The 25,857-nt window shown below is 40.4% G+C and overlaps 1 protein-coding gene across 1 annotated transcript in view; it reads left to right on the plus strand.

Annotated features, from left to right (window-relative positions):
• The window catches only part of CDH23 (cadherin related 23), an 819,524-nt gene that overhangs the window by 373,119 nt on the left and 420,548 nt on the right, over positions 1-25,857 (plus strand). The window contains exons 11-12 of the mRNA XM_054983948.1: positions 17,380-17,492; positions 22,867-23,055. Coding sequence (XP_054839923.1) covers positions 17,380-17,492; positions 22,867-23,055 — 302 coding nt within the window. The remainder of the gene's footprint in view (positions 1-17,379; positions 17,493-22,866; positions 23,056-25,857) is intronic.

Genomic DNA, 25,857 nt, shown 5'->3' on the forward strand with positions numbered 1-25,857 from the left:
TTAGTGACTGATTTATGACAGACCTCAAGGGTTCATTTTTGTGGTCCTTACATGACTTTAACAGCAGGGATCCAGTGCACAAGTAGTGACCTTCACAGATGCCAGGATCCTATCAACATCCATTGTTGTAACTGGGTCAAGGTGGTTCATACATGGGCCAGATGATGTATGAAACATTTCTTCCACATTGCCAATATTTCAGCTGGCATCTAAATCAGAATGTATTTGTGCTTTTTTATTGGCAAAAAACTGCAAAAGCATCACAGCTAATTATATGATCTTGAGACTGTAAAAGTTCTGATTTAGAAGTTTTAAGATATCGAGATGCCTTGAACAATGTACTAGCTGATGCAATAGTTGCCGAGAAATAATGTTTCTCTGCAGTTCTCATTGCCATTTTATAGATCTTCCAGTGGGCTCTGTAGCACAGTCTATAATTTTCTGTACGAGTTTTTCGCCATCATCTTTCTAGATATCTTCCAGCCCTCTTTAGGTCAACCAGCTCTGAGGTAAACCCTGCCACTGGGCTGGCACCATCCCTAGAATTGAAGAGGTTATCAAGGAGCAGTATTGTCAAGAGCTTCAAAGAGCTTCTGCAACCATTGTGAAGTTGGTGTAGGACCATATAGCCAGGTGGAGTTAGTTGGGACAGACACACTACATCATTTTCCTCCAACCAAGTCTCTGTTATGGAGGCCACATCAATTTCCTCTGTAATATTTCGGTAAGGCAGGCAGCTTTGTTTCTTATAAATCTGGTATTGCATGATATTAGTGTAGTAGTGGGTGATGTAGTGGCCCTTGCATTGTCGACTGTTCAGTTGCTGGAGAGGTTAGATAAGCAAGAAGCATATTTGCCCAGTACTGGCCACCTTTGATAAATCCCATTCCCATATCTCCCAGCTGCACTGGAATAGTACACTAGTGGCCAAAACTGTGGAAACCTTTTGGGAAAAGTGCATTTTTGAGGTTTGATGGCTTATAACACCACTTTTTGGGGGAGTAATACCATAAAATTATATATCAATGGAAAGAAAATTTAATCAAGAATGTAATGCAACAAAGTTTGTTCAATTATCTGTATTCTATCAAATATTATAGCCAAATAACCAGGAAAAGGAAGCACAACTTGCTTAGGTTGGTATGAAGTAGCTTTCCTTCATTTGAATGTAGCCAATGAGCTTGTAAAACATAATAAAATTAGAGAAATGGCACAAAGAGTTGATTGGTCACCCAGAAAGCGATGTAAAATAGTACTATTAAGTGAACAAGGCTACAGTTATGAAGAAATTAGAAGAAAAATTGGTGGAAACTTAACCAAAGGTGGCATTTCTAAATTTTTGAAGAGGTATAAGGCAACTCAGTCACTACAAAACCAGACTGGTAAAGGCAGGAAAAGGTGCACACAAGCAAGGGATGATAGAAGAATTGAGAGACTGAGCCTAGGTGACAGAAGAAAATCATCGGGGTGTATACAGAACGAAATGGCGCAATTCAATGTGAAGTTGAGTGCAAGGACTGTTCAGCGCAGACTGGAGGAATTTGGTCTTAATGCTAGAATTCCACGAAAAAAAACATTGTTATCTCTCAAAGGTTGAAAAGATTAAACTGGGCTAAAACCCATGTTAACTGGACAGCGGAACAAGGGGACAGTGTTATTTGTAGTGATGAGACCAAAATCTCCCTGTTTGGTAGTGATGGCATAAAATACGTGAGAAGAAGAATCGGAGAAGATTTGCATCCTGATTGCATTACACCTACCATGAAACACCCAGTTAGTGTTATGATATGGGGTTGTATGACATCAAAAGGTGTGGGCAGAATTTGCGTGATAAATGGCAATATAAATGCCCCCAAATACATAAATGAAATACTTGAGCCCAAACTGAAGCCTTCCATACGTGATCTTTTCCAAGATAATGAAGCATTTATATTTCAACAAGATTCAGCTCCATGTCATGTTGCTGCTGTATGCAAAAAGTGGTTTCAAGATAATCATATTCCACTGTTGGAATGGCCTGGGAATAGCCCAGACCTTAACCCCATCGAAAATCTATGGAGCTGACTAAAGAAACTGGTTAGTGAGAAGCAACCCAGCAATAAACAGCAATTAATAGAAACAATAACTCAATCGTGGTTTCACATTATAACATCTGCAGAACTAAAAAACTTGGATCACTCCATGGGAAGGCGTTGTAAGGCCATAATTAAAGCAAAAGGTTACCCAACAAAGTATTAACTGACAAGGTGAGAATTGTTGTATAACTCATTTTTTCTATGTTTCAATTTTCTTCTTTATAACTACTGTTCTAAAAAAAATTCCTTCATAAAAGTTATTGCATTACGTTCTTGATTAAATTATCTTTTCATTGATATATAATTTTATGGTATTACTCCAAAAAAAAGTGGTGTTATGAGCCATCAAACCTCAAAAATGCACTTTTTCCAAAAGGTTTCCACAATTTTGGCCACTAGTGTACATCTACCATACATCCTGCACTAGGTAAAAAAAAGCTCACAAATGCACCCCCAAAACTACATATTCACATATTGAACATGCAAGTGGCCACAGAGAACTCAAACAACAGTCCAGGCCTACAATCATGGTGTATTTAGGTAAGCATTGTCCAACAGGTGATGTCTCCATTCCTGCTGCTACTGGTAACCATAATTGGTGGAGTTCTTCTTCTCCTTTAGCATCTATCACCTGTTACAGGCAATATCTGTACCCCAGCTGGGCACCCTATGCTAAGAACCATGGGCTAAGAGCCCTTGTGCTCTCACCTTTCAGCTTGTGCCTCTTAAATGCCTGTCCTAACAAATACCTGTGAACAAAAAAGGGGGAGGGAAGGAACCAGTACTGCTGCCAACATGCCACCAAGATAGGGAGGGGTGAGGAGCAGGAGGCAGGGTTGTTAATATCTGGCTCAGATACACAATCCAAGCTTGAGAAGAATTCTGGTTTGCAAAGCTCACACTTATGTTGAACTGCTGAAACTTGTACTCTCTATGTGCAGGGAGTACAAGTTTCAGCAGCTTCTCTTTTTGTTATCTGTAGCCAGTTGCTTTGCTTTGCTGATTGCTACTTTGAGAGATCTCTTAGCTTCAAACCCAGCTGCTCTTCCATTTATTTGTCTCTTGGAATCATATTGGTTGTTAAGAGCTATATTTCAGTTGTTATTGTGAATATGTCCATCATCACGGCTCTTAAATGATTGTTTTGTTTTTATTTCAATTGTAATCATTATTGTTAATTATTCAGAATTGTGTAGTTTGTTACTTGGAGGTTTTCAGGATGGCTCATAGTTTGGAAGCAGTACATGAAAGACAGAGGAGAAAACCTATGGTAAGGCTTTAAAGGCCCACTCCAGCCAACGTTGTAACAAGTAAATGGATACTGTGACTATTTCCTTAGTTATATGTAAATGTGGTATTTTATTGAACGAGAGAATGCATGTGCGCTGGTGCTGGTTCTTGATCCCAACACCAATATAACATCTGCCTTTGGTAATCCTGCTGCTATAGTGTCCCTTTTGCCTTGGTAAGCAGCTGCGTAAGGGAATTGCTCAGAGTAGTCCTGCAAATTGTTTCTTTATAGAAGATCCTGAAGATCAATTCTGGAGTAAAAACCATTGCTTATATTCATAGCAGAATTATTGCAAGCAGGGTCAGCTTTAGAGGTAAGTACTCTTGGGTAATGACTGATAGGCCACTGTGGGCTTCTGCAACAACAACTGACAAGCTGCCTTTATTGCTGCCACACACACACACACACACACACACACACACACACCCTGAAGGCAGCAGCAAGATTTTGAACCGAGGGCAGAGCTTCCTTCTTGGTTGGTCCCATGGTGGGAGGTGCCACTAATACCAAGGAAGTATGTGACAGTGGAAACCTTCCTGCAAATGGAGGGTGTGAAGGTCCACCGTAAGGCATTTTGCCCCCCAACACCTGGAATTGAGACTGTTTGCTGGCTTAATATCTAATAGGGCAAAGTTGCATGGTCCCTTTTCCTTTTAAATCCAGAATGATAAGCAATAATTATTTGTGTACAGAAGCTGCTTCACATTCTCCGTATTTTAGCTCTAGACATCCCTTCTTTCCAGTACTTCCTATGTAATCAATGTCTTGTTCTGGTTCTGCTCTTAATTTACACATCTTCCTTTGATTCTAAATCAACTGATAGCTTGTTGACTACCACATGCAGGTTCAATCTACAGTATCTCTAGTTTTAGAAAGGCTCAGGTAATAGGTGATCTGAAAAAGTCTCTCTACCTAACCCTGGAGAGCTACTGCCAGTCAAAGTAGACAAAACTTAATAGAAGGCCACTACTTGTTTTTATGTGTTAAATTACCATACATTCAGTTGCTCCATCCATTTGGCCAAGTGATGCATTTAGATGGTTTGCCAAGATTTGAGTCCAGTAGCTAAAGACCAACAAAGTTTTCAAGCTATAACCTTTGAGAGTCAAAACTCCCTTCATCAGATACCTTATCTGATGAAGGGAGCTTTGAGTCTCGAATGCTTACACCCTGAAAACCTTTAAGTGCTACTGAACTCAAAACTTGCTGTTTTAGGTTTTAAAACTAGGTTACCCACCTAAAACTATTTAGATGGTTTATTTTGTTCTAAATTCTCAGCCTCTTCTTTGGATGTAGTTGTTATTTGCTTGACTGTCTTGCCAGTCCTCACTGCTATCCCCCTATCCAAACCTGCAAAAGACTGCTCATATCTCATTTCCTAAAAATAGGTTGGAATAAGTAAAAGGGAAGCTGCCCTGAACACCTGTCTGGATAGTGTATGAGGTAGAATTCAAGGTGAAGATCAGCGAGGTGATCAGGGGAGCTGATGGACTATTTATATAATGATAACTGTGTCTGTTGCCGATTCTATGAACCACATCCAACAGCATCTATTTCACTGCAGAGGAACCCTGACGGAGCACATTTTGATTAATAAATTATCCAGAGCACACAGTGTAGGCTAGGTTTCCCTTTCACATTGCATGAAAGTCATTCACTCTAAGTTTAGTTGTTTAGCATGTAGGCCATTCTAAAGAGTGCATGTCTTGGTTGCAAATGTCCCTTCATTAGGTAAAGGAGGACAATTGGATTGTGGTTTGGGCTACAGTCCTATGCTCACTGACCTGGGAGTCAGCCCCACTGATTATGTCAAGATGTCGTGCATAAGGCTGAAGAAGGGATGGCCTGCAGGCTTTGCAGGAGCTTCTCTTCCACAAAGGTCTGACTGAGGCCTTGGGCAGATTTTGCAATAGGCCTACATTTTCCAGACACCTTCCAAGTTTAGGATTGGACTGTGGAAAAATGGAGGGAAAACAGACACCAATAGTTGTAAAAGAGGCAGAACTCAACAGAAAGCATATAAAGCCTTGCACATTGAAGGGTGTTCTCTACCTGAGGCTGAGCAGTGGTGAGGCAGGTCTTGTAGGGAGTTGATCTCTCCCCCATAGTGGGGGCGGGGAGTCTGCCCTTGTTCGATGAGATATTGAAACAGAATAGGAACTAAGTAAGGCAGTTCCATCAGGGAGCTTTGTCGCTGGCCTTTTGTGGGGGGTTGTTTTGCCCTGTATTCATTCTGCCTGATTTCTATAACTTTTCTCCTATTTACTTACTTGCTATAATATTTGTTTAATAAGCCATTTCTTGTTCACTTAGGAGGCCAACTCTGGGTTGGGAAATTCCTGGAGATGGTGGGGTGGGGCTTGAGGAGAGCAGGTGTGTTGCAAGTTGTCTTGCCAACAGGCAGTTGCATTTTAAAGCGAGATCTCTTCTTCATTAACTAGAATGTAGCTTAATTTTAAAGTCAGCCTCTCTTCTGCTTTGTATCCTAAAAGATGTATGTGCAGGAAAGCAACAACCCTGAATAATATTTTATTAGTAGAAGAACCACGTAAATAAATACTATGGGTTGGCTCCTATTTCTCTCTTCTGCTCAGATGAATCCTATAACTCTTTTCTGCTGTGTCTTCCTTCAAGGGCGAAAGATTTCCTCCCATGGGAAAAAAATATTTTCTAATGGAGAAAGGCTTCCTCATGCAAAGAAGTCTTTTTGTTCAAGGTATAGTTTATCTATTGGAGGAAGACTTGTAGATCCAACCCCATAATAAATAAATAGAATAGCATCTTAAAAAGAGAGCTCTGACTCTCAAAAGCTTACACTCAGTCATGAATCAGGGGACTATTGTATCAGGTAATATATAAACACCCAGTCAAAAGGATGCCGTGGTTTGTCGGCCCTCCTGGGTAACTGGTTGGACACTGTGTAAAAGAAGATGTTGAGCTATATGGATCAATGATCCAGTAGGGAACCTCTTCTGTTCTTATGATGCAATGGTAGGCCGAAATAACAGTCAGCAAAGAAATGTTTTGATGCTAGCAGGGAAGAAACAATGTCATTTGATGAATTTTGAAAAAGCTGATTCAGATACCATGGGAGTAAGATTTCTGCCTCTGAAGCATAGGCAAAAAAGCCATGTATACTATTGTTCTATTGTTAAAGCAATCTGCATTGTCCTTTTCAGCCTGAAAAATTCGAGTTCTAACCAGTTAAAAATTCACAATAGGATGTAAGAACATAAGCTTCTTTCCAACTGATGGTCCATTATTCCCAACAAAAAAATCTCTGGTTTCAGCCTTTACAAAAGACGATGAACTCTATCTTAGAGGGAGGTAAAATGCTGGAGACGTGGAAGGAAGCAACATAACGCTTATACCAAAAGAAGGTCAAGACCTGACATTGACAAGAAATTACAGGCCAATATCATTATTAAACAATGACTATAAGCTGTTTGCCATTATTTTGGCGGGAAGACTTAAAAGTATCCTACAGGACATTATTCACGAAGACCAAAGTGGATTTTTACCTAAGAGGCAGCTGAAGGACAATGTAAGAATAGTATTGGATATTTTGGAGTACTTGGAAAAACATAATGATAGACAAGCTACTTTGATCTTCGATGCCGAGAAGGCCTTTGATAGTTTAAATTGGAAATTTTTGTTTAAGATCTTGGAAGATGGATTTTGGAGACAATTTTATAAAATGGACGAAGTCGATTTATACATCCCAGACAGCTCGGATAGTTGTTAATGGAGAGTTAACCAAACCATGTAGAATACAAAGAGGTACAAGACAAGGTTGCCCATTGTCACCCTTGTTATTTATAGTGGTACTTGAAGTTCTGAACAGGGGCATAAGACAAGATGAAAGAATTCAAGGTTTAAAGGTGAAACAGGAGAATTATAAGTTATAAGAACTGAGGGAAGGGGCCGTTGGTCGCTGGAGGATCACGTGACCGTTTGGGCGGGAAAACGGTCGCTGAGGCGCGCGACAAACGGCCCCTTCGGAGCCATGGAAGCTCTAGAGAATTCTCCGGCGGCTGGCCTGCGCCTGCGCAGTCCCCATGTGTGTCAGCACAGAAGAACTCGATGAACATAAGTTACAGGTATGTTAACCCTGTTTTAAGAGCCTTTGCGGATGATTTGGTGTTGGTTTTGGAGGACCCTTTAAAGAGAATTAAACCCTTAATGACAAGATTGAAAGAATTTGATGTAGTGGCAGATTTTAAGGTTAATAAACAGAAGACCAAAGTGTTAACTAAAAATATGAAAATACAGAACCAAATGAAACTGGAGAGCAAAACAGGGTTTAAAATTGAGAAAAAGGTAAAATACTTGGGTATTACTGTCAAATATGAATTGTATGTTATTCCAAAATAATTATATTAAGACTTGGAATGAAATTAAAAGGGTTATGTTAAGATGGGATAAGATTCAATTATTGTTTGGGGGAAGAATAGCTACAATTAAAATGAATGTTTTACCTAGAATGCTATTCCGATTTCAGACAATTCCAGTATTTACACTGAGGCACCATTTAAGCAATGGCAGAAGGATATATTGAGATTTATATGGCAAGGTTCTACAGGATACAAAGGAAAGAGGAGGTTTGGGTCTACCAGATTTGAGAGTATATTCTGAGGCCAATTGTTAGGTTTTGATGAAGGAATGGATAATGTTAAAAAATAGAAGACCATAGTAACTTGAAGGGCATGACTTAAAATTTGGGTGGCATGGGTATCTAATGTTATGACAAAGTTAAGGCCAATGCAGTTTAATGATCATTATGTAAGGCATGGCATTTTGAGAGTATGGAATAAAAACAAACCTAGGTTGTCTTCGAAAATACTTCTCTGGTTGTCATCGCAAGAAGTTCATTTTAGAAAGGAAATGGTGAGTCCACCTAAATGATTAATTTATCATGATGTATTGGAATTTTCTCAAGGCCAAGTTAAAATTAAATCAAGAGAGGACTTGGCAGCAGAAGGGCACGCTTGCCAGTGGCTTCCCTATATGCAAATCTCGGAGAGATTTATATTAGACAAGCGTCACTATGACTTTGAGCAATCTAAAACTGAATTTGAAATTGTCGTCTATACAAATGATGAACATGTTATTTCTAAAATGTATAAACTTTTGAGGTTTGAGATGGAAGAAGAGCAAGTAAAAGAATGTATGATTAAATGGGCAAAAAATGTGGACATGACATATTAATGGAGCAATGGGAAAATATGTGGACAAGGGGGTTAAAATTTACATTAAGCTCTAGTATCAAAGAAAATTTTTATAAGATGATGTATCATTGGTATATGACTTGAAAAATTGGCTAGAATGTATAAGGGTGCTTCAAATTTATGTTGGAAATGTGCTAAACAAGAAGGGACATTTTTTCATATGTGGTGGACATGTAAGAAAGCAAAGAGTTTCTGGTTGCAGATACAATTATTGATGCAGAAGGTTTTGAAGATATTTCAATCATTTGTTGAGTAAATAAATATTTCATCTTCATGGCTTCTGTGCAGTCCCACATTGGGACTGCGCAAGTGCAGGCCAGTCACAGAGATGATTTCCAGAAGACTAGGAGTGTTTTTCCTCCCTTTGGTGCTTTCCCACCAAAAACATCACATGACCAGAAGGAGGGTGCTATTCGTTCAGTTATCATTTTGCCCCCATGGAGAGAGGAGCTGCATGACTACTCTCTGCTTTTCCCTCACTTGATCTATCAGACTGAGGAAAATATTTTTTCTTAAAGTTTTTCACTATCAACTGTTATTCTAGTGAAAAATAATAGTACATTTAAAGAAGATAAATTCTGTCTTTCTCTTCATCATTATGGCTCAAGAGAGGCTATGATGCTGGAAAACTCCAGCCTGATTAAAGGCACCTGCTCCATCCCTGGCATCCTTGATTACCAAGAGCTAAATCCAGAGGTTTGGCCTGTGAGAGCCTCCCCACAACTGCTCTTCCCCAAGGTTGTGGCTTCATGCCAGCCTGATTAAAGATAAGTCCAGATTAAAAGTAAGTCCAGAGGTGTGGCTGGTCAGCGCCTTCTCACAATTGCTCTTCCTTCAAGGCTGCAGCGGCTTGTAAGCATGATTAAAGGCACCTACCCCCTCAGTTCCAAGGGGCTATGCCTAGAAATGTGGTCTGACAGAGCCCTGGGTCCCAAGGCTCTTTCCCAGTGGTTTTGCCTGCATGCCTGCCTGGATAAAGTCCACTCCCCTTCTTGTCTGTGTTGGCTATGAGGGGAGACACCTGGAGTGTAATTTAACAAACTTTTGGGGTCCGTGGCTGGGTAGCTTTTCTCCAAGGCCTTTGGAAACGTGCCTGCCTAACTCAAGGAATCCCTCCTCCTCCCAGGCTGTCCTTGGTTCCAAGGTGCAGTCCCTGGAGGCAGGAATTAATACAGCTAAGACAGTGACCTAGCAGCCTGGAACCTTCAGTGTAATGATTGCGGTTCCTCAGCTGCTTTTTGTTTTAACAGAGATGAAAAACCTGCACCTCTAAGCCTAATGCTTTTGAAGACAGTATTTTTCCTATCTGTTCCATGCATGCTTTCCATTCCCTACTTCCTACCAGTGAATGTTGCTGGCTCACCAGGGTTCTCAATCTGATTGTTGTAAGATTCAGCAGTCATTTAGGAATATGCAGAGTCTCTTTTAGTCAGCACAGAGTAACGTTATTTTCAGAAACAAAGAAAAGAACACAAGGACTAGAAGAAGTCTTCACATCAGTCCTACATCTAGTTTACATTAATATGAGTAAAACCTAGACTGGGAATGTTCCAGATTCTAGTATCTTGGGACTAACATAAAATATGAAACAGACTCTACAGCATTACAATTACCACTGCTGGAAGAGAGTTCTTGTTGCAGTTGTGTTCGTCCTGTCTCTGGGGTCATTCCTGTATGACACCATTTCTAACAAGAGCCAGTTTGATATAGGGGTTGAAGCATTGCGCTAGGATCTGTGAAATCCATATTCAAATACCATTCTGCTTGAAAGGCTTGCTTGTGTCCTTGGGCACTTTACATTCTCTCAGCCTGGCTTGCTTTGCAGGGTTCTGTGGATAAAATGGAAAGGTATAAAATGTTATAGCCACTTTGAGCTGAAGGGTGGGGTTTAGATAAACTCCACACCCATCTTTTAAAAGGACGTCTTATGTTTCTACTCAGAATGGGTGCCTCACGGCAAGAAGTCCTTGACATACACACTTTCATTAAAATGACTGCTATCAGGGCCCCTACTGCAATTCTTTACCAAGTCTATACTTCATTCCAGTGGTCCTCATTATTGCTGATGGACAGCAGATTAAATAACACTTCAACTCAAATTCAGTGACTGTAGACTGTGAATGCTGTAAACTATTAGCCTAGCTAATATTAGCAGAATTCCCGTTGCAATTTTTCCTTTAAGCTGCTAATCAACAGATCATTTTGATCCTTTTACCATCCCCTTTGAAGGGAACATGAACCACGTTTTAACTCCATCCTTGGGCATAAAGCATATTAGCTAAAGTGTTATAAATTGAGGCCAGTGAACATCTCCAATAGCCTCTTTGTATAAGATAAAAGCCCAGTGGTTCCCTAAGGGCTAACATTTCTTTGAATGAGCTTCGATGAGTTCAGCTTGCTCCCTCAGATATATGTGTGTTTCTCAGCCTATAACTGTAGTGTATGTGACCAGTCTGTTCCTTTAACCTGGCCCAGTGTTTCAGACTACCCTAGTCTGTTCTAGGATTTTGTGTGTGTTTTAAAAAAAAACCTGTTAGTGTGTCTTCACAGAGAGACTGAATTCTTCAGTCCAGATGGACAACACTCAGGGGAGGAACAGGCTTGCTGTTCTACCCTTTCAATACATTATGGGTGATTTACAGTACAAAGGAAAGCAAAAATTCAGTGTTCTGCTGCCTTCTTCACTGCTCAGAGGTTTCCTACAATTCCTTTTCACATCTGTGTTGCTTTGCAGGCTCAAAAGACCCATGGTCTTCCCCACCTCTCCTCTCAGCAGTGGTCACCTGTCCTCCCATTGACTGAATTACTCACTTCAGCATTTGCCCTGAGACAAAAAAGGTGATATTTTTTAGTGTTCTTTACTTGTTAAGAAGGACAGATAGAAAAACCTATTTTAGGTCCAGGTCATTTAATTTTGTGTATTGAAGTCTTTACAGTTGTGCTTGGCTATTCTTATTCATACATCTCTCTACCTTTCCTGCAGAGAATCCCTCTGCTGTTGGGCGTGCAAACTGCTAGTGGCAGAATTCCAACATCTTGGATGTTGCATGACAGTTCTTGTGCTTTCAGTATTCTGTTATTCCCAGGACACTCTTGTGATGCTGTGACTCTGACATTTACTGCCATGTCAGGGCAGCCCCTGCAATGAGGGTGTGCTTCCAGGTGGTTCCTATTCTTCTGCAAAATGACTTCATCATACTACTACTACTTTCACCTAGAGTACCAGACATAGCTTACCTTGCATGGTTTTATGTTTCATTGCAAATGCTCCGTGTCATTTTAATGCATTGCAGTTATGTTTTCCTCAATTAACTGAAGCCATCTCCTAGATACTCTGATTGGAGGCATGGTCTACTCTTCCTTGCCACACATTGTGATTGTCCATAGTCTGTCTTTTTGTTTGCTCCTTGCTGCCAGAGACCTCCATCAATGGGGAAAGCCCTTGCTAATCCACTGGCAAGGTAATCTGTTTTATGGTTTATCCCCTGGCTGGTTTTGCTGCACAGATTTCTCTTCTAGCAGCACAAGGTTCATTTATGGCACATGCTGTCTGTCTTCGGCCCCAGCTTGCCTGCATCTCTTTTTTCATTATTCTGGTGTGGAACTGCTATGTTTTAACTCCTACTGATGACTTCAACAGTGTTGGCCAGCTCCTTTTATCCTGCATTATAGCCAGGGCTTTTTTTCTGGGAAAAGAGGTGTTGGAACTCAGTGGGTTGCCCTTGGAGAAAATAGTCACATGGCTGGTGGCCCCGCCCCCTGATCTCCAGACAGAGGGGAGTTTAGATTGCCCTCGGCGCCACAGAAGCGGCAAGGAGGGCAATCTAAAATCCCCTCTGTCTGGACATCAGGGGGCGGGGCCACCAGCCATGTGACCATTTTCAAAAGGTTCCGGAACTCCATTCCACCGCGTTCCCGCTGAAAAAAAGCCCTGATTATAGCAATAGTCTCCGGTTTTTTTCTGAGTGTCAACTGTTGCTCCTTGACTACCTTATCTTGCATCTCTAAGTGGGGAAGAGTTTCTACTGATGCTATAGTAGGACTTGGACCCCACTTCTTGTAATATGGATTATGTTTGTGACTAAACTTTCCTCTTCCTTATTGGATCTCCAAAGACATTCTAAATAAGAGTATAACCCCTTGTTAACTTTTTGCACCTCCTTGGTGCTTCATTTTTAGTATACAGCACTTCCACCCTTGGAATGAGGTCACTATGGGTTTCTAACCTATGCTGCCCTCCCACCCAATTCATAGAGTTTCACATCATTAATGTGTTCAATTCCCTGGCCAGGGTTTCTTCCCCGATGTTGACTTTCAGCCCTCATGTCTACCAACAGTATCGGTTGCATTAGTCATTCATGCTCCAAGAGAGACCTGGCAGTATCCTCACACAACACTTCCTTTGTGGATTGGTAGAGACTATCACACTCTCTCTTGAGTACATGACTGTTCAATGCCCTTTACCTAGCGCCTCTCTTCACCAGAGTGCTATTTTTCCTTTGCTGCAATCCTGCTTATACTTTGTCAGGGACACTTTTAGAGAGTACCGAGCTTCTTTAAAAGCACCTCTGGGTGAATGTCAATGAGACACTAAGCATCTGTTGGGAAGCTGATCCTCTATAGTCTCTTACTTTGAGTGCTTCACAACCATCTCCTTCAGTTAGTGAGCTTGCTACTCTCCCAATGTGGGACTTTACAGAAGCCATGAAGATGAAAACGGGATGTTACGTACCTGTAACTGTTATTCATCTAGTGATCTTCTGTGCAGGCACACATCCCTCCCTCCTACCTAGCTGTGGACTCTCTTGAACCTTAGTTTCAAGGGGGTCTCTGGTGGCAGCATGGATAGAACTGAATGAACAGAGACCCTCCTCCTGATCTTGTGATGTTTTTGGTGGGAAAGTGCCAAAGGGAAGAGCAGCACTCCTAGTCTTCTAGAAAGCTCTGGAAATCTTCTCTGTGGCTAGCCTGCGTATGTGTAGTGTCAGTGTGGGACTGTACAGACTCAATGAACAACAGTTACAGGTAAGTGCAAGCCTGTTTTTCTTTTGTCTGTCCAGAATTTAGCTTCATTGGATACCCTTGAGTTCTAGTATTTTAGGAGAGGGAGAAAAAGTTCTCTCTATCCACTCTGCATCTACTGTATAATTTTATAAACCTCTATCATTACTTGTGTGTCTGACGACAGGGCCAGAAATTCAACACCGGCAGAGACTCAAGATACCTCTGGAATGCCCATTGTTGGCAATGCCAAGTAATCCTAATCAGAAAAAACAAAGTGTTGGAAGTGCAAGCTGGCATAATGCAATGCAGTTCATGCCAGCATTAACAGTTAAGCATCATGAGATCAACGAAGTCTCATTTTAAGGTCCAGGACACTGCAGGTGGCAAGCAGTGCCCAAGTACGCGAAATAATCAAATTAGCAGCTTTTCAGTCTCGTTTTAAACATGTTTACTCTGTCAGAAATGTCTCATTGAGTTCATTGTGGCTTTGTCCTAGTAATTATGCTTAGGATTGCAGACTTAAGCAGGCACAGTTGGATGAGAAAGAGAGGATATGCTCCTATATTTAATTCCTGTTCCTTGTTATGATAATGAAAATGAAAAAAATGGCAAACATAACAGAATTAAAAATCAACAGCTGTATCTTGATCATTCTACATGTGGTTGTATAATTTCAGTACTATCAATATAGTAAGAGCTGGTGTTACCTGAGCAACATCCTCTGGGGTTGGTAGCATTTGCTGTGGAAGTAATAGTCACATACCACTTCCAAGCACTCTAAACCCCATTCTTAACCCCTCTTTATGAGGAAGAATAGGATAGAAAGGGGCAGGTTTATTGAGTAATAGTGAATGTTGTCATATGTGTGCCAGGGTCCCATGTCTTAAGCATTAAAGGTGGCATGTTGTTTTTAATCTAAAGGACCTAGTGGATGCAGGAATACCAGAGATGTGGAATGAGCCTAGGCTTTTATTGTTGTTCATTGTTTGATTTTACATAGAAAAGTAGAGAAAGTGTAATTGTTACTGGACCAGGGGAGCAGACAAACCAAGCCAAAGCCATCAGAGAGTTCCGCAGTATGCACAGTCAGCCACATACTTAACCCAGGCTGGACTTTTTAGTGGTTCAAGAAATTAACAGAGATAACAGTAGAACAAGGGATGACAAAAAGATTTTACAAAGGGGTTGAGTTGGTGGGAACTTGGACATGAAAGGAAGTGAGTGGCAACAAGTGAACATCAGGGTAAAAATAAAATAAAATAGGGAGGGCGGCTTGCTTCTGTTTTTTTTCTAACATGCGTGCAGCCTTTCTAGAGATGACTCTGGAAACTTCCTTATTTCACTGATTGGCTTCCCAGAGCCATTCCCAGAGCAGCGTTACTCTTTTTAGAAAAATGTCATTTTAAAAACTCATAAGAAAATTAATAACAACAGCAACAACAACAACAATATTTGATTTATATTCCGCCCTTCAGGACAACTTAATACTCAGAGTGGTTTATAAAGTATGTTATTATTATCCCTACAACAATCACTCTGTGGGGTGGGTGGGACTGAGAGATTTCCTAGAAGCTGTGACTGACTCAAGGTCACCCAGCTCGGAGAAAACGGGGTTTGAAAAATGACTTTGTCATACTACTACTACTACTACTACTTTCACCTAGAATACTAGACATATCTTTCTTTTTCTTTTGTTTTGTACAAATGCTCCATGTCTTTTCAGTGCATTGCAGTTATGTTTTCCTCAACAAATGGGTGTCATCACCTAGATATTCCGATTGGAGGCATGGGCTATTTGGCATTGGGACACACTGTGATGGCCCTTGGCCTGCCCTTTATGGCACTTGCTGTCTGTCCTTTCTTTGGCCCCAGCATGCCTGCATCACTGTTTTTATTATTCTGGTGCGGATCTGATATATTTTCACTCCCGCTGATGACTTTGACAGTGTTGGCCAGCTCCTTTTTTCCTGCACTGTAGCAATAGTTTCAGGTTTTTTCCGAGTGACAACTGCTGCTCCTTGACTACCATATCTTGCAACCTCTAAATTGGTAAGTGTCTTTACTGAGGCTACAGCAGGACTTGGGCATTTCTTCTTATGTTTGGGACTCATACACACTAAACTTTCCTCATTGGTTCTCCAAAGACATTCCAAGTAGGGGTGTAACCCCTTGTTAACTGTTTGTACCCCTTTGGTGCGTCATTTTTAGTGTACAGCACTTCCACCTTTGGAATGAGGACAACTGTGGGTTTCTAACCTATACTCTCCCCCCCATTCATAGAGTTTCACATCACTAATGTATACAGTGCCTTGGCCAGGATTCTCTCCAAGGGGATTGGTTTTCAGCCCTCATGTCTCACAATGCTATTGATTGTATTAGTCATTCAGGTTCCAAGAGAGACCTTGCAGTATCCTCACACAACACTTCATTTGTGGGTTGGTAGAGGCTGTCACACTTTCCCTTGAGAGCATGACTGTTGGGATGTTACAGAAACCACAAAGATGAAAACAGGGTTGCCCTTACCTGTAACTTTTGTACATTGAGTGGTCTTCTGTGCAGGCAAACATCCCTCCCTCCCGTCCTGCTGTGAACTCTTTTGAACCTTAGTTTCTGAGGGATCTCTGGTGGCAGCATGGATAGAATTGAATGAACAGAGACCCTCCTCCTAGTCTTGTCATGTTTTTGGTGGGAAAATGCCAAAATGAGGAAGGGCGCTCCTAATCTTCTAGAAAACTCTGGAAATCTCTCTGGCTGGCTTGCACATGCATATTTCCAATGTGGGACTGCACAGGAGACCATTCAATGAACAACAGTTACAGGTAAGTGCAACCCTGTGTTTGCCTGTGGAGTCTGCATTCATCCCACAGTCAGATCTGTTAATGGTTTTCTAGCACTTCCAAAATATCCACTGAGGTGACAGTGGGACAAAACAGATGAGTGTGAGCCCTGAAGAAAATAATCCTAACATTCCACTTTCAGCTCTCTTAAAAACTATTGTCCATCTCTACTGTTTGGGTTGTAGTTTCCTGAATTCCTCTTTCATAAATAAAATATATAGGTAAAATTTAATGCATTGTATCAGTACTGTATCATAGATCTTACAAAAAGCCAGGGCAAATCATCAGAATTGTTTTCCTGTTGCTAGTTTATTTCATCTTGTTTCTCTTCTTTGTCTGTGCATTACTGAGGAAGAGAAAAAAAGATCCCATTTCAGTCTCTGTCTTTCTCTTTCCTTCCCATCTCTTCAGTACTATCAAGTGTGTTTTCAGCCAACCCCCCCACTCCCCAGCCAATCCAATCTTTAGCACTGAAAGGGAAATGCAGATGTGTGTCTGTGTACACTGCCACAGATCCAGAATCAGTAACAGAAGTGATGTGTATACAAAAGCCATGAATACATTTACATTTTAACAGGATTGCTTTGAAACTCCTATACTGCCTAAAGTTTTTGCGATGTTATCACAAGGAATAGCTTGGTGCTGAAACCTGTATCTTGCTTAATTTGAATCAGCGAAAAAGGGAGTTAGGTGTTTAAAATGTATCCAACCAAGTTCTCAAGTCAGCAGATCATGGAATGATCTGTTGTTGGCTTGGGGTTTGAAACATCACAACACTTTGGTTCTCAAGTGTCTCTTTTTATGTGATTTACGTAAGGATATGGATGCAAAATAACTAACAGTATGAGGTTTCTTTTTTCCTCTGTAAGTTAAATCTTGAGATTTTTGCGTAAAATTTCTTCAGAGGAGTTTATTTGTGCTGACCCTGTTTATTTTATTGCCAGGCAACACCAACAGTCTTTTTGCACTGGACTACATCAGTGGTGCTTTAACTCTGAATGGTCCACTAGACCGAGAAAATCCTTTCTACAGTGCTGGATTCATTCTTACAGTGAAGGTGAGAGAATCAGAGAATGGCTTTATTGGAGCAAGTATTTCAAATTATCTCAAGGGAGAAGTGAATATCAACTGTTACAGTGAGAGCTATAACAGTGAGAGTGGAATTTCATATGAAATTGAAACGACATATTTTGGAAATTTGGATTTTGAAATTGAGTTTGGGATTCTGTGAATTTCTATACACATATCCCAAAAAGTGTTCCATTTGACATTTAGCACACAGGACATGCCTAGAAAAAAAATCACATGAGACTTATTACCATATCTTTATTTCTAGCTAGAAGATGAACTGTATATGTGTTTCTAGTGAATATTTATTAAAAGCAAGAATAACTGTTTCTGAAAAACTGTTCCAGAAATTTAGTGGCTTGGGCAAAGTTGCCAGATTTTAGTGTTTGAATTCTTTCACATAAAGACAAAAAGTAATATTTTGGAATAAGGATGATATTTGGGGGGAAAAATTGAACATGTTTACCCATTTTTGTCCATAGTGTTGTAGATGTATGAATTATTGCACGTAGACTCTGGTGATCTTGCTTGACTTCAGATCTTTAGACAGGTAGGTAGCTGCATTCCTCTGCAGTAGAACAGTAAGCTTTTAGTCCAGTGGCAACTTAAAGAGCAACAAGATTTTCATAGTATAAACTGAAGTCTGAAGAAGGGAGCTGTGACTCTTGAAAGCTTACACTCTGAAAATCTTATTGGTCTTTACGGTACCACTGGACTAAAATCCTGCAGATCTTTAAACAGTAATACATACCTTGATATTTCCAGTTTTGAGGAAACTAACTTCAAAACTTACCCATTTTCATTTCCCAGCTATCCATATAGGCACTGGCACAATGTCTTCATGTATTACAAATAGGTTTACAATAATAGTCATCACCATAAATTAATACTCAAATAGTTAACATTCCAAGATTTTATCATGAGGTATGTTTTGTTGTGCCCTATAACTTACCTTAGAATAATGTTTGGCTTTTGAGTACCAACCACTACTCTGAGTTAGAAATGTCAGGTTAGAGCATACAAATAACAGAAATTACAAGATTATAATGTAATAGGTAAGTGGCATGTGAGGAGCATAATGTAAATAATTATGCTGAACAGAGTGTTCAGGCATGAAGGGAACAGAAACAGTAAGAGTAAACTTGTAGAAAACAGATTGCATGAACTGATCTTCATTCTTTCTTACAACTTTATTTATTTAAAAAGGCAAGCCTGACTTTTCTCAAACTAATTAGGACAGAAGACATGGAGCAGCAAGAATTAAAAATATATAATATCTATGCAAACCCTACCTAAGAACAAAACGGCCTAAAAAGCTTACATAAAAACAATTGAGCCATCACTTCTTCTAAATACTTCTTTCTTACAGCTTATATGGAATGACAAAGCTGTTTTGAAGTTCTGTTGTTGTTGGATTCATCACTCATGCATCTTTTCTCTTTACTAAGTGCTAGAAATGTGAGAGAAACTTAGAACCACACCGATTTAATATCCCTTGTACCTGTGTAGCAAGCTAGGCAGTGAGGCAGGGCAACGATTCATCAATAATCAGGTTTTAAATTGTAGTTTTTATGATGCTGTGACCCACCCTGAGCCCGCTTGCCAGGAGGGTGGGATATAAATCCAATAAAATAAATAAATAAGAAATAGCCTTTATAAAGCTTGTGTTCAAGAACTACAGCTGCCATTACAATACTGAGTATTTTTGTGGTAATTTCTGTGGTGATATTTATTTAAATATTTGTATCCTGCTTTTCTTCTTGAAGGGACCCAGAGTTGTTCACTACAAAATAAATATAGTATAAATAAAACAACTAAAAATGAAACAATAAACTGTCTTGGTCTGAGATTTGGGACATGTGTAACTTGAAGACACTGGCTGTGAGCTGTAGGCTAAAAACCAAAGTGCCAAGACCTGTTGAGGTCATACCTCTAGCCATGCCTAAACTCTATAATCTGAAATCGGAATGGAAAAGCAGACCAGAAAGATTACAGCTGGCGAATATGCTGTTCACATGCTCTCTCTTCCTCTAAGAGATCCTTGGGCCACACCCTAGCTATAGGAACTTTTGATGCTCTACAAAGCATTCAGGTAAGCTAAGTAGCAAAGGGGTCATAACAAGGATGGTCAGAGTGGCTTGGCTAACAAATGCATTGCAGCCTCATGTTCTACTGCCTGTGAACTTCTTTCTCCCTATTCACACCATTTCCAATCACAGGTCTTTAATTAAAATCAATACCAACCCAACAAGCAGCTTCGAAACATATTTAGTAGTATGGATTCCACTGGATTGGATGGGGTGGAGGTGGGGGAGGAAAAAGCATCTGTTAGAGAGGTCATTGATTGGGATGGTGGCAGGCAGTTTCCAGAAGAGTACTGATCGCATACTAGCTGCCTAGAAGGGCAGTACTTTGTCAGGGAGGGAAAGTGGCATGCAATTACTCCACTTGACCTCTGCTGAGGGTCTTTTCAGTGGAATTCTACATGGTCAATATGCTATTATCGCTGTCCCTTGAAATTTTGCTTTTCTTCTAGATCTGTTTTCTTTACTTAAAGAAAAATCTAACTGAAGACAGAATCTATTTTTAAATGTAGAAAGGCTGACTTTTCTTCACCCCTACTAATAAACTCAGTGTGAGTTTTGCAATCTAGCTCTCTTCCTCCAAAATGCAACATAAGACATTGTTGTCTTTCTCTGGAAGTCTGCTGCTGCTGCATAGAAATTGTAAAAACATGGAGATATATATGGTTTTCAAAGCCTAATCTCTCCCAGAATGTAAGGCAATGGGATATATCAAAACTAGCAACAGAACCTGTTGTATGGAAAAATACAACAAGCTCTAGAAAACTGATTGGGCAAGGCCCCACTGTGGGGGCCTTGGGAGGGTTGTGCTACCGTGCTAGGCCTCTCTGCCACCTCCATGGCTGCTGCAGGGCCTTGGGAGAGCTGTGCCACCATGCTGGGCCTCCTGCCAGCTCCATGGCCCTCAGAGGCCTGGTGCAGGCATACGGTTGCCAGGTCCCCTTACCCTCCGTGCAGAAGACCTACCACTCACCTTTGGGTTGTCCTCATATGCGTGCAGAGCATGTGTACTCCTGGGTTATGTGATGATGTCACTTCTGGGATGTGACATCATTGCTCAGGCTACATGATGCCTCGGGAAGCTGAAGCAGGCTGAATTGGGCCCAATTTGAGACTAATTGGGCCGAGGCGGGGCGGGGGAGTGCTGCTGAGACAGTGTGACAGTCCCTGGAGCGCTCCTGCACGACTCAGAGGCCTGATTCAGCCCAAAATGGGCCTGATTCAACCCAAATCAGGCCGCTGTGGAGTACAGGAACACTGCCGGGGCAGCACAATGGGCCCTGGAGTACTCCTGTACTCTGCAGTGGCCTGATTCAGCACAAAGCACTGGGGAGAGCGGGAGTGCTGCTGGGGCAGCACAGTGGGCCCTGGAGTGCTCCTGTGCTCCATAGTAGCCCGATTCAGCTTGAATTCAGGCTGAATCAAGCCACTGCAGAGCTCAGGAGCACTGCTGAGGCAGTGCAACAGGCCCTGGCCTACTCCTGTGCTCCACAGCAGGCAGAATCATGCCCGTTTGGGGCCAGAATTGGCTTACTATAGCGTGCAGGAATGCAGCACGTCACCAGGGAGCATGCCCTGGGAGGAGTATTCCCCCGCCTTTTCCCCTGCCATCCAGGAAAGCAGGGGTGGAGGGTGGGAGTAGGGGATCCCCTGCCTCCAATGGGGGACTGTTGCAAAGAGGGTCTCCCCAATAACATACACTGTATACAATATCCAATAGTTGGTTGTGGATTTTCCGGGCTGTATAGCCGTGGTCTTGGCATTGTAGTTCCTGACATTTCGCCAGCAGCTGTGGCTGGCATCTTCAGAGGTGTAGCACCAAAAGACAGAGATCTCTCAGTGTCACAGTGTGGAAAAGATGTTGGCAGGTCATTTATATCTACTCAGGAGGGTTGGGGTTGGGCTGAGTCATCCTGTAAGAGAAGAGTTTCCCAGGGTGTGGAATGCTAATGGAGGGAGGCTTCACTGTATCCTAAGGAGGTTCTTTTGCATATGGATTGGTGCTTGATTTGCTAATCTTCTCTGCAGGGCTATTGTCGGGTATAGAGTGTTTTGTTAGCCTGGTGTTTTTCAGGACTGGAAACCATGCTCTATTCATTCTTAAAGTCTCTTCTTTCCTATTGAAATTGTGCTTATGCTTGTGAATTTCAATGGCTTCCCTGTGCAGTCTGACAAAGTATTTGGAAGTGTTGTCAAGTATTTTAGTGTCCTGGAATAGGATACTGTGTCCTGTTTGAGATAGGCTATGTTCAGCCACTGCTGATTTTTCAGGATGGCCAAGTCTGCAGTGTCTTTCATGTTCTTTTATTCTTGTCTGGATGCTACGCTTTGTGGTCCCGATGTAAACTTGTCCACAGCTGCAGGGTATACGGTATACTCCTGCAGAGGTAAGGGGGTCTCTACTGTCTTTTGATGAACGTAGCATCTGTTGTATTTTTCTGGTGGGTCTGAATACCGTTTGTAAGCTGTGCTTTTTCATAAGCTTTCCCATCTGAGCAGTGATTCCTTTGATATATGGCAAAAACACTTTTCCTGTGGGAGACTGTTTTTCCTTAGTTGTTTGATTTATCCTTGGTTTATCCTTATTTATCCTTAGAGTAAACAACTTGGGTTTGTTTTTTTTTAATAGACAAATAGCAGAAAGTGGAAGCGGACCCCCATGTCACTCTTCCATTCCCCATTATGGCCTCAAAACTGCTTCTCGTTTTAATAACCAAGATATTAGTTGTACTATTACAAAATCGTGCATCATGCTCAATAGTATATGTTCTTTTAGAGACAAAGGAGGGCTTTAGTAACAGACAGGAAGAGAGTTGTGGTGTTTTCAGGACTATATAATGGCTGAATGGCGGGGCTGCATCATATTTTTTTATTTTGAGATCTTGTTTTGTTGCAGGAACTCTGATGTAACATTAAAGTTCCATTTAATAATATAAATGAAATATTGTATCTTTTTTGTGAAAAAGTGCCATTGAACAATTACATTTTGGACCATTCGGCAGACTTGGAGGTTGGTTCCATTTACACAGCATATGATGGAAAGATGTCTGCATCCTGTGAGAGTTTGCCCACTGGTTATAGGAATTGTACACAAACCATTAAGACACATAGTACTGTTGATGTGGAATATATGAATATTTTATTAATCTCAGTGTCAGTATTTTGCTTTTTGGTCAGCATACAACTTCTGTATAATGACCGTACCTTTTGCATTTCTCTATGTTTACTCTTTGACATGATGTCCATCTTGTTTTTCCATCCTGATTTTCTTTCTTGCAGGGCACAGAGCTGAATGATGACCGCTCACCATCCAATGCCACAGTGATAACAACCTTCAACATTCTTGTCATTGACATAAATGACAATGCTCCTGAGTTCAACAGTTCGGAGTATAGTGTGGCTATCCCTGAACTGGCCCAAGTTGGCTTTGCTCTTCCACTTTTCATTCAAGTGCAGGATAAGGATGAGGTAAGATATGAAGAACAAGATTAAACATACCTGCTGCAGATGTACCTGAAGAGATTTTGATGTGTACTTTGAATTCTGATGCTGGATTTCTTTGTTTCTTCTTACTTCATATTAGAACTGAAATCTGGAACCTGTTTGCCAGCTTATTATTTTATTTTTTTTCTTAGTTGCCAGAATATTACACTAAAAAGGAAAATCAAAATAATAAGGAAAATGTCCTTATAAATGAAGAATACACAAGTTGACATTTTTCTGACTAACATGCCTAGTGCTTTGTTAAATCTTAATATCCATCATCACATATTACCAGTCATCTATAGTATATTTAAAGTTAGAGACATTGCCCAGTCCTTTTCAGTTTGAAAGAATGACATTGAAAACTCCTCATTATTGCACTTAATTGTATTCTCAACGTTTATAGATTATGGTAGCATTAAATTAGTGTAACTGATTATAGTATACATTGCTTTGTCTTAAGTCTTTTATAAAATGCGAATTAATGAAAAATCCAGTTTTAAATTTATTCAATTTTTTACAGCTTGTATTGGTGGTTATTTATTTGCTGTGTGTCTTATTCATCCTAGTAGTAGTCTTAAATCTATCTTGTTTCTCATGTTTTATTTCTTCTTCTAACTGTAGGGGTGCGTCTTATTGTTTGCCATTTTAATTGTAATCTACCATGTGTGATACTATATAATTCCTGTGTTGTAATGAGAAAAGTTGTGAGATTTGTCAGTAACAGCTTGGCAAAGTGTGCAGTTTCACCAAGATAACCATGAACTTTGGGAAATAGATTGAGCATTTTTCAAGACTTGTATCTTCTCAGTTTATAAGTAATTTCCGTCTGTAAGATGGGGACAATGTAGTTGATGAGTTCCAGCAAGTACTGTTGCAGATTTTGTGCAAATGAATTTCTTCCTTTCTTAAGTTGTTTTTATAAATGGAGAGGGTTTTTCTGGTGACAATCATGAATCTATGAAAATGAAAGCTTCAGTTTTTTCATCAGAATTCTTCCATCGGATCACTTTATATCCTGAATGCACAAAATGGCTATTTACATTCAAATGTATCTACAGGAATTAGAAATTCTAGCTGTGTGGAAATAATTGAGAATGACAGTAAAGGGCTTATACATTCTCTTATTCTCCTTATCTCTGCTCATAAAGTAACTGATGGTTAGGTTGCATGTCAATATAAATTCAATAGAGGAAGCCATGGAGAATGCTTTGTCCTTTCCCTCTCCGTGCCCCAACTTGTAGTGTTCTTACTTGGGGACTAGACCAAATAACCCACTCTTACTTTTTTCTTTGTGGATTAGAACTCGTTATATATTGGCACAATTTCTTAGAAAATTAGATAAAGAGCTGGAAAACAACATTATCACACAACTTACTGGATACCAGTCCAGTCCTTTCCCCTCCAGAAGTGGCCTTTTAAACTCCTACCACCTGAGAACCTTCTTGTCTAATGGAAATGCAGTTCTATAGACATTCCAAACTATTTGTTATTCATTTCACAGCTGGGTATTATGATGGTTGCTTGAGTTAGTCTCTGACTTCTAATCCCTAATTTTTCTTTTTAGAAACTTTTTTTTCCTGATTGGACTGAATACCTTCACATACTCTCTCTCTTTCTCTCCACTCCCTCCCCCTCCACTACTGGCTATGGTTTCCCCACTACCACTTCCTTGCAGCATCTCTTGCTTTCTTGGGAATCCTTAATATAGCTTCTGTTTATTACAGCAAAGGGCCATTTTCTTAGGAATTCCATTAGGGTTTTTCTAGCCCCAGGCTTATACAGGTCAGTTACTCCTTAGATTTGACTCATGCAATTGATATCTTATTTCCTGAATCCTGTGCCACAAACTGAACACTATGCCACAATCTATAATAACTATTTTAAGGGGCTACTGAAAAAGTATTTAAATATTTCCACTCTATGTGAAACCGCTGCTACTTTGGTTTCACATTAGTTTCTTTCTATGTTTACTCAAAAAATATGGCATCTCCTTTCTTGTGTATGTATTTTGCTTCTGCAGGGTTCATTTAGGCTAACCAGAAATTTTAATTAAGGAGCAAGGGATCATGAGAATTTTGTTTTAAAATGTATATTTTGCTCTAGATAAATTAGTGAATATTAACCTGTTGCAAAAGAATGACAATATTTGCTGTCTGGAGGTGCTGCAAAACAGGCAGCCTGAAGAGGCTTCACAATCCAGGCATTTTATTGGGGTGAGGGGAAGCATTTTAATAGGTACAAATATGAAAAATATCACTGTGCCCATTGCAAAGCTATGCTTGCAATGTCATATAAGCAAAGGGTAATAGAATGCAGTTGATCTTTAAAGCTTAAACACTCTGTCTACCTTAAGCAGTTATGATAATCAGTCATGTTTTTAAAGTAATAAATACATCCTTGCAAATATGAACAAAGATACTGGTAAACCAAACACTGTTTTATAGACTTGATGAGGCTAGATTATATGATGCTGCCAATATAAATGCTATAAGCTAGAGTTGCTTTAAAAATGCCACGTTATTACATTTGGTCAGCTGTTGCTGTGTGGTGACTAGCCATGTAGATCATACAATTTTCAACATGAAAACAAATAGAAAGTTGGTGGTGCAGACAGATTCAGAATATAACCACCACAAAGAGTGATTAAATGGGCTTCAAGTACTTGGCACAATGTGGAACCTGGCTTTAACTCAGGATGTTAATTATGCTTTCACTAAATCCTCACTGTGAGAGCAAAGGAATTGCCTTGCTCAATCAGGCCAAGGGTTTGCCCTTGTCTGTTTT

The sequence above is a fragment of the Eublepharis macularius genome, chromosome 6 (genome assembly GCF_028583425.1).
Source record: "Eublepharis macularius isolate TG4126 chromosome 6, MPM_Emac_v1.0, whole genome shotgun sequence".
In the NCBI taxonomy this organism is placed as follows: Eukaryota; Metazoa; Chordata; class Lepidosauria; order Squamata; family Eublepharidae; genus Eublepharis; species Eublepharis macularius.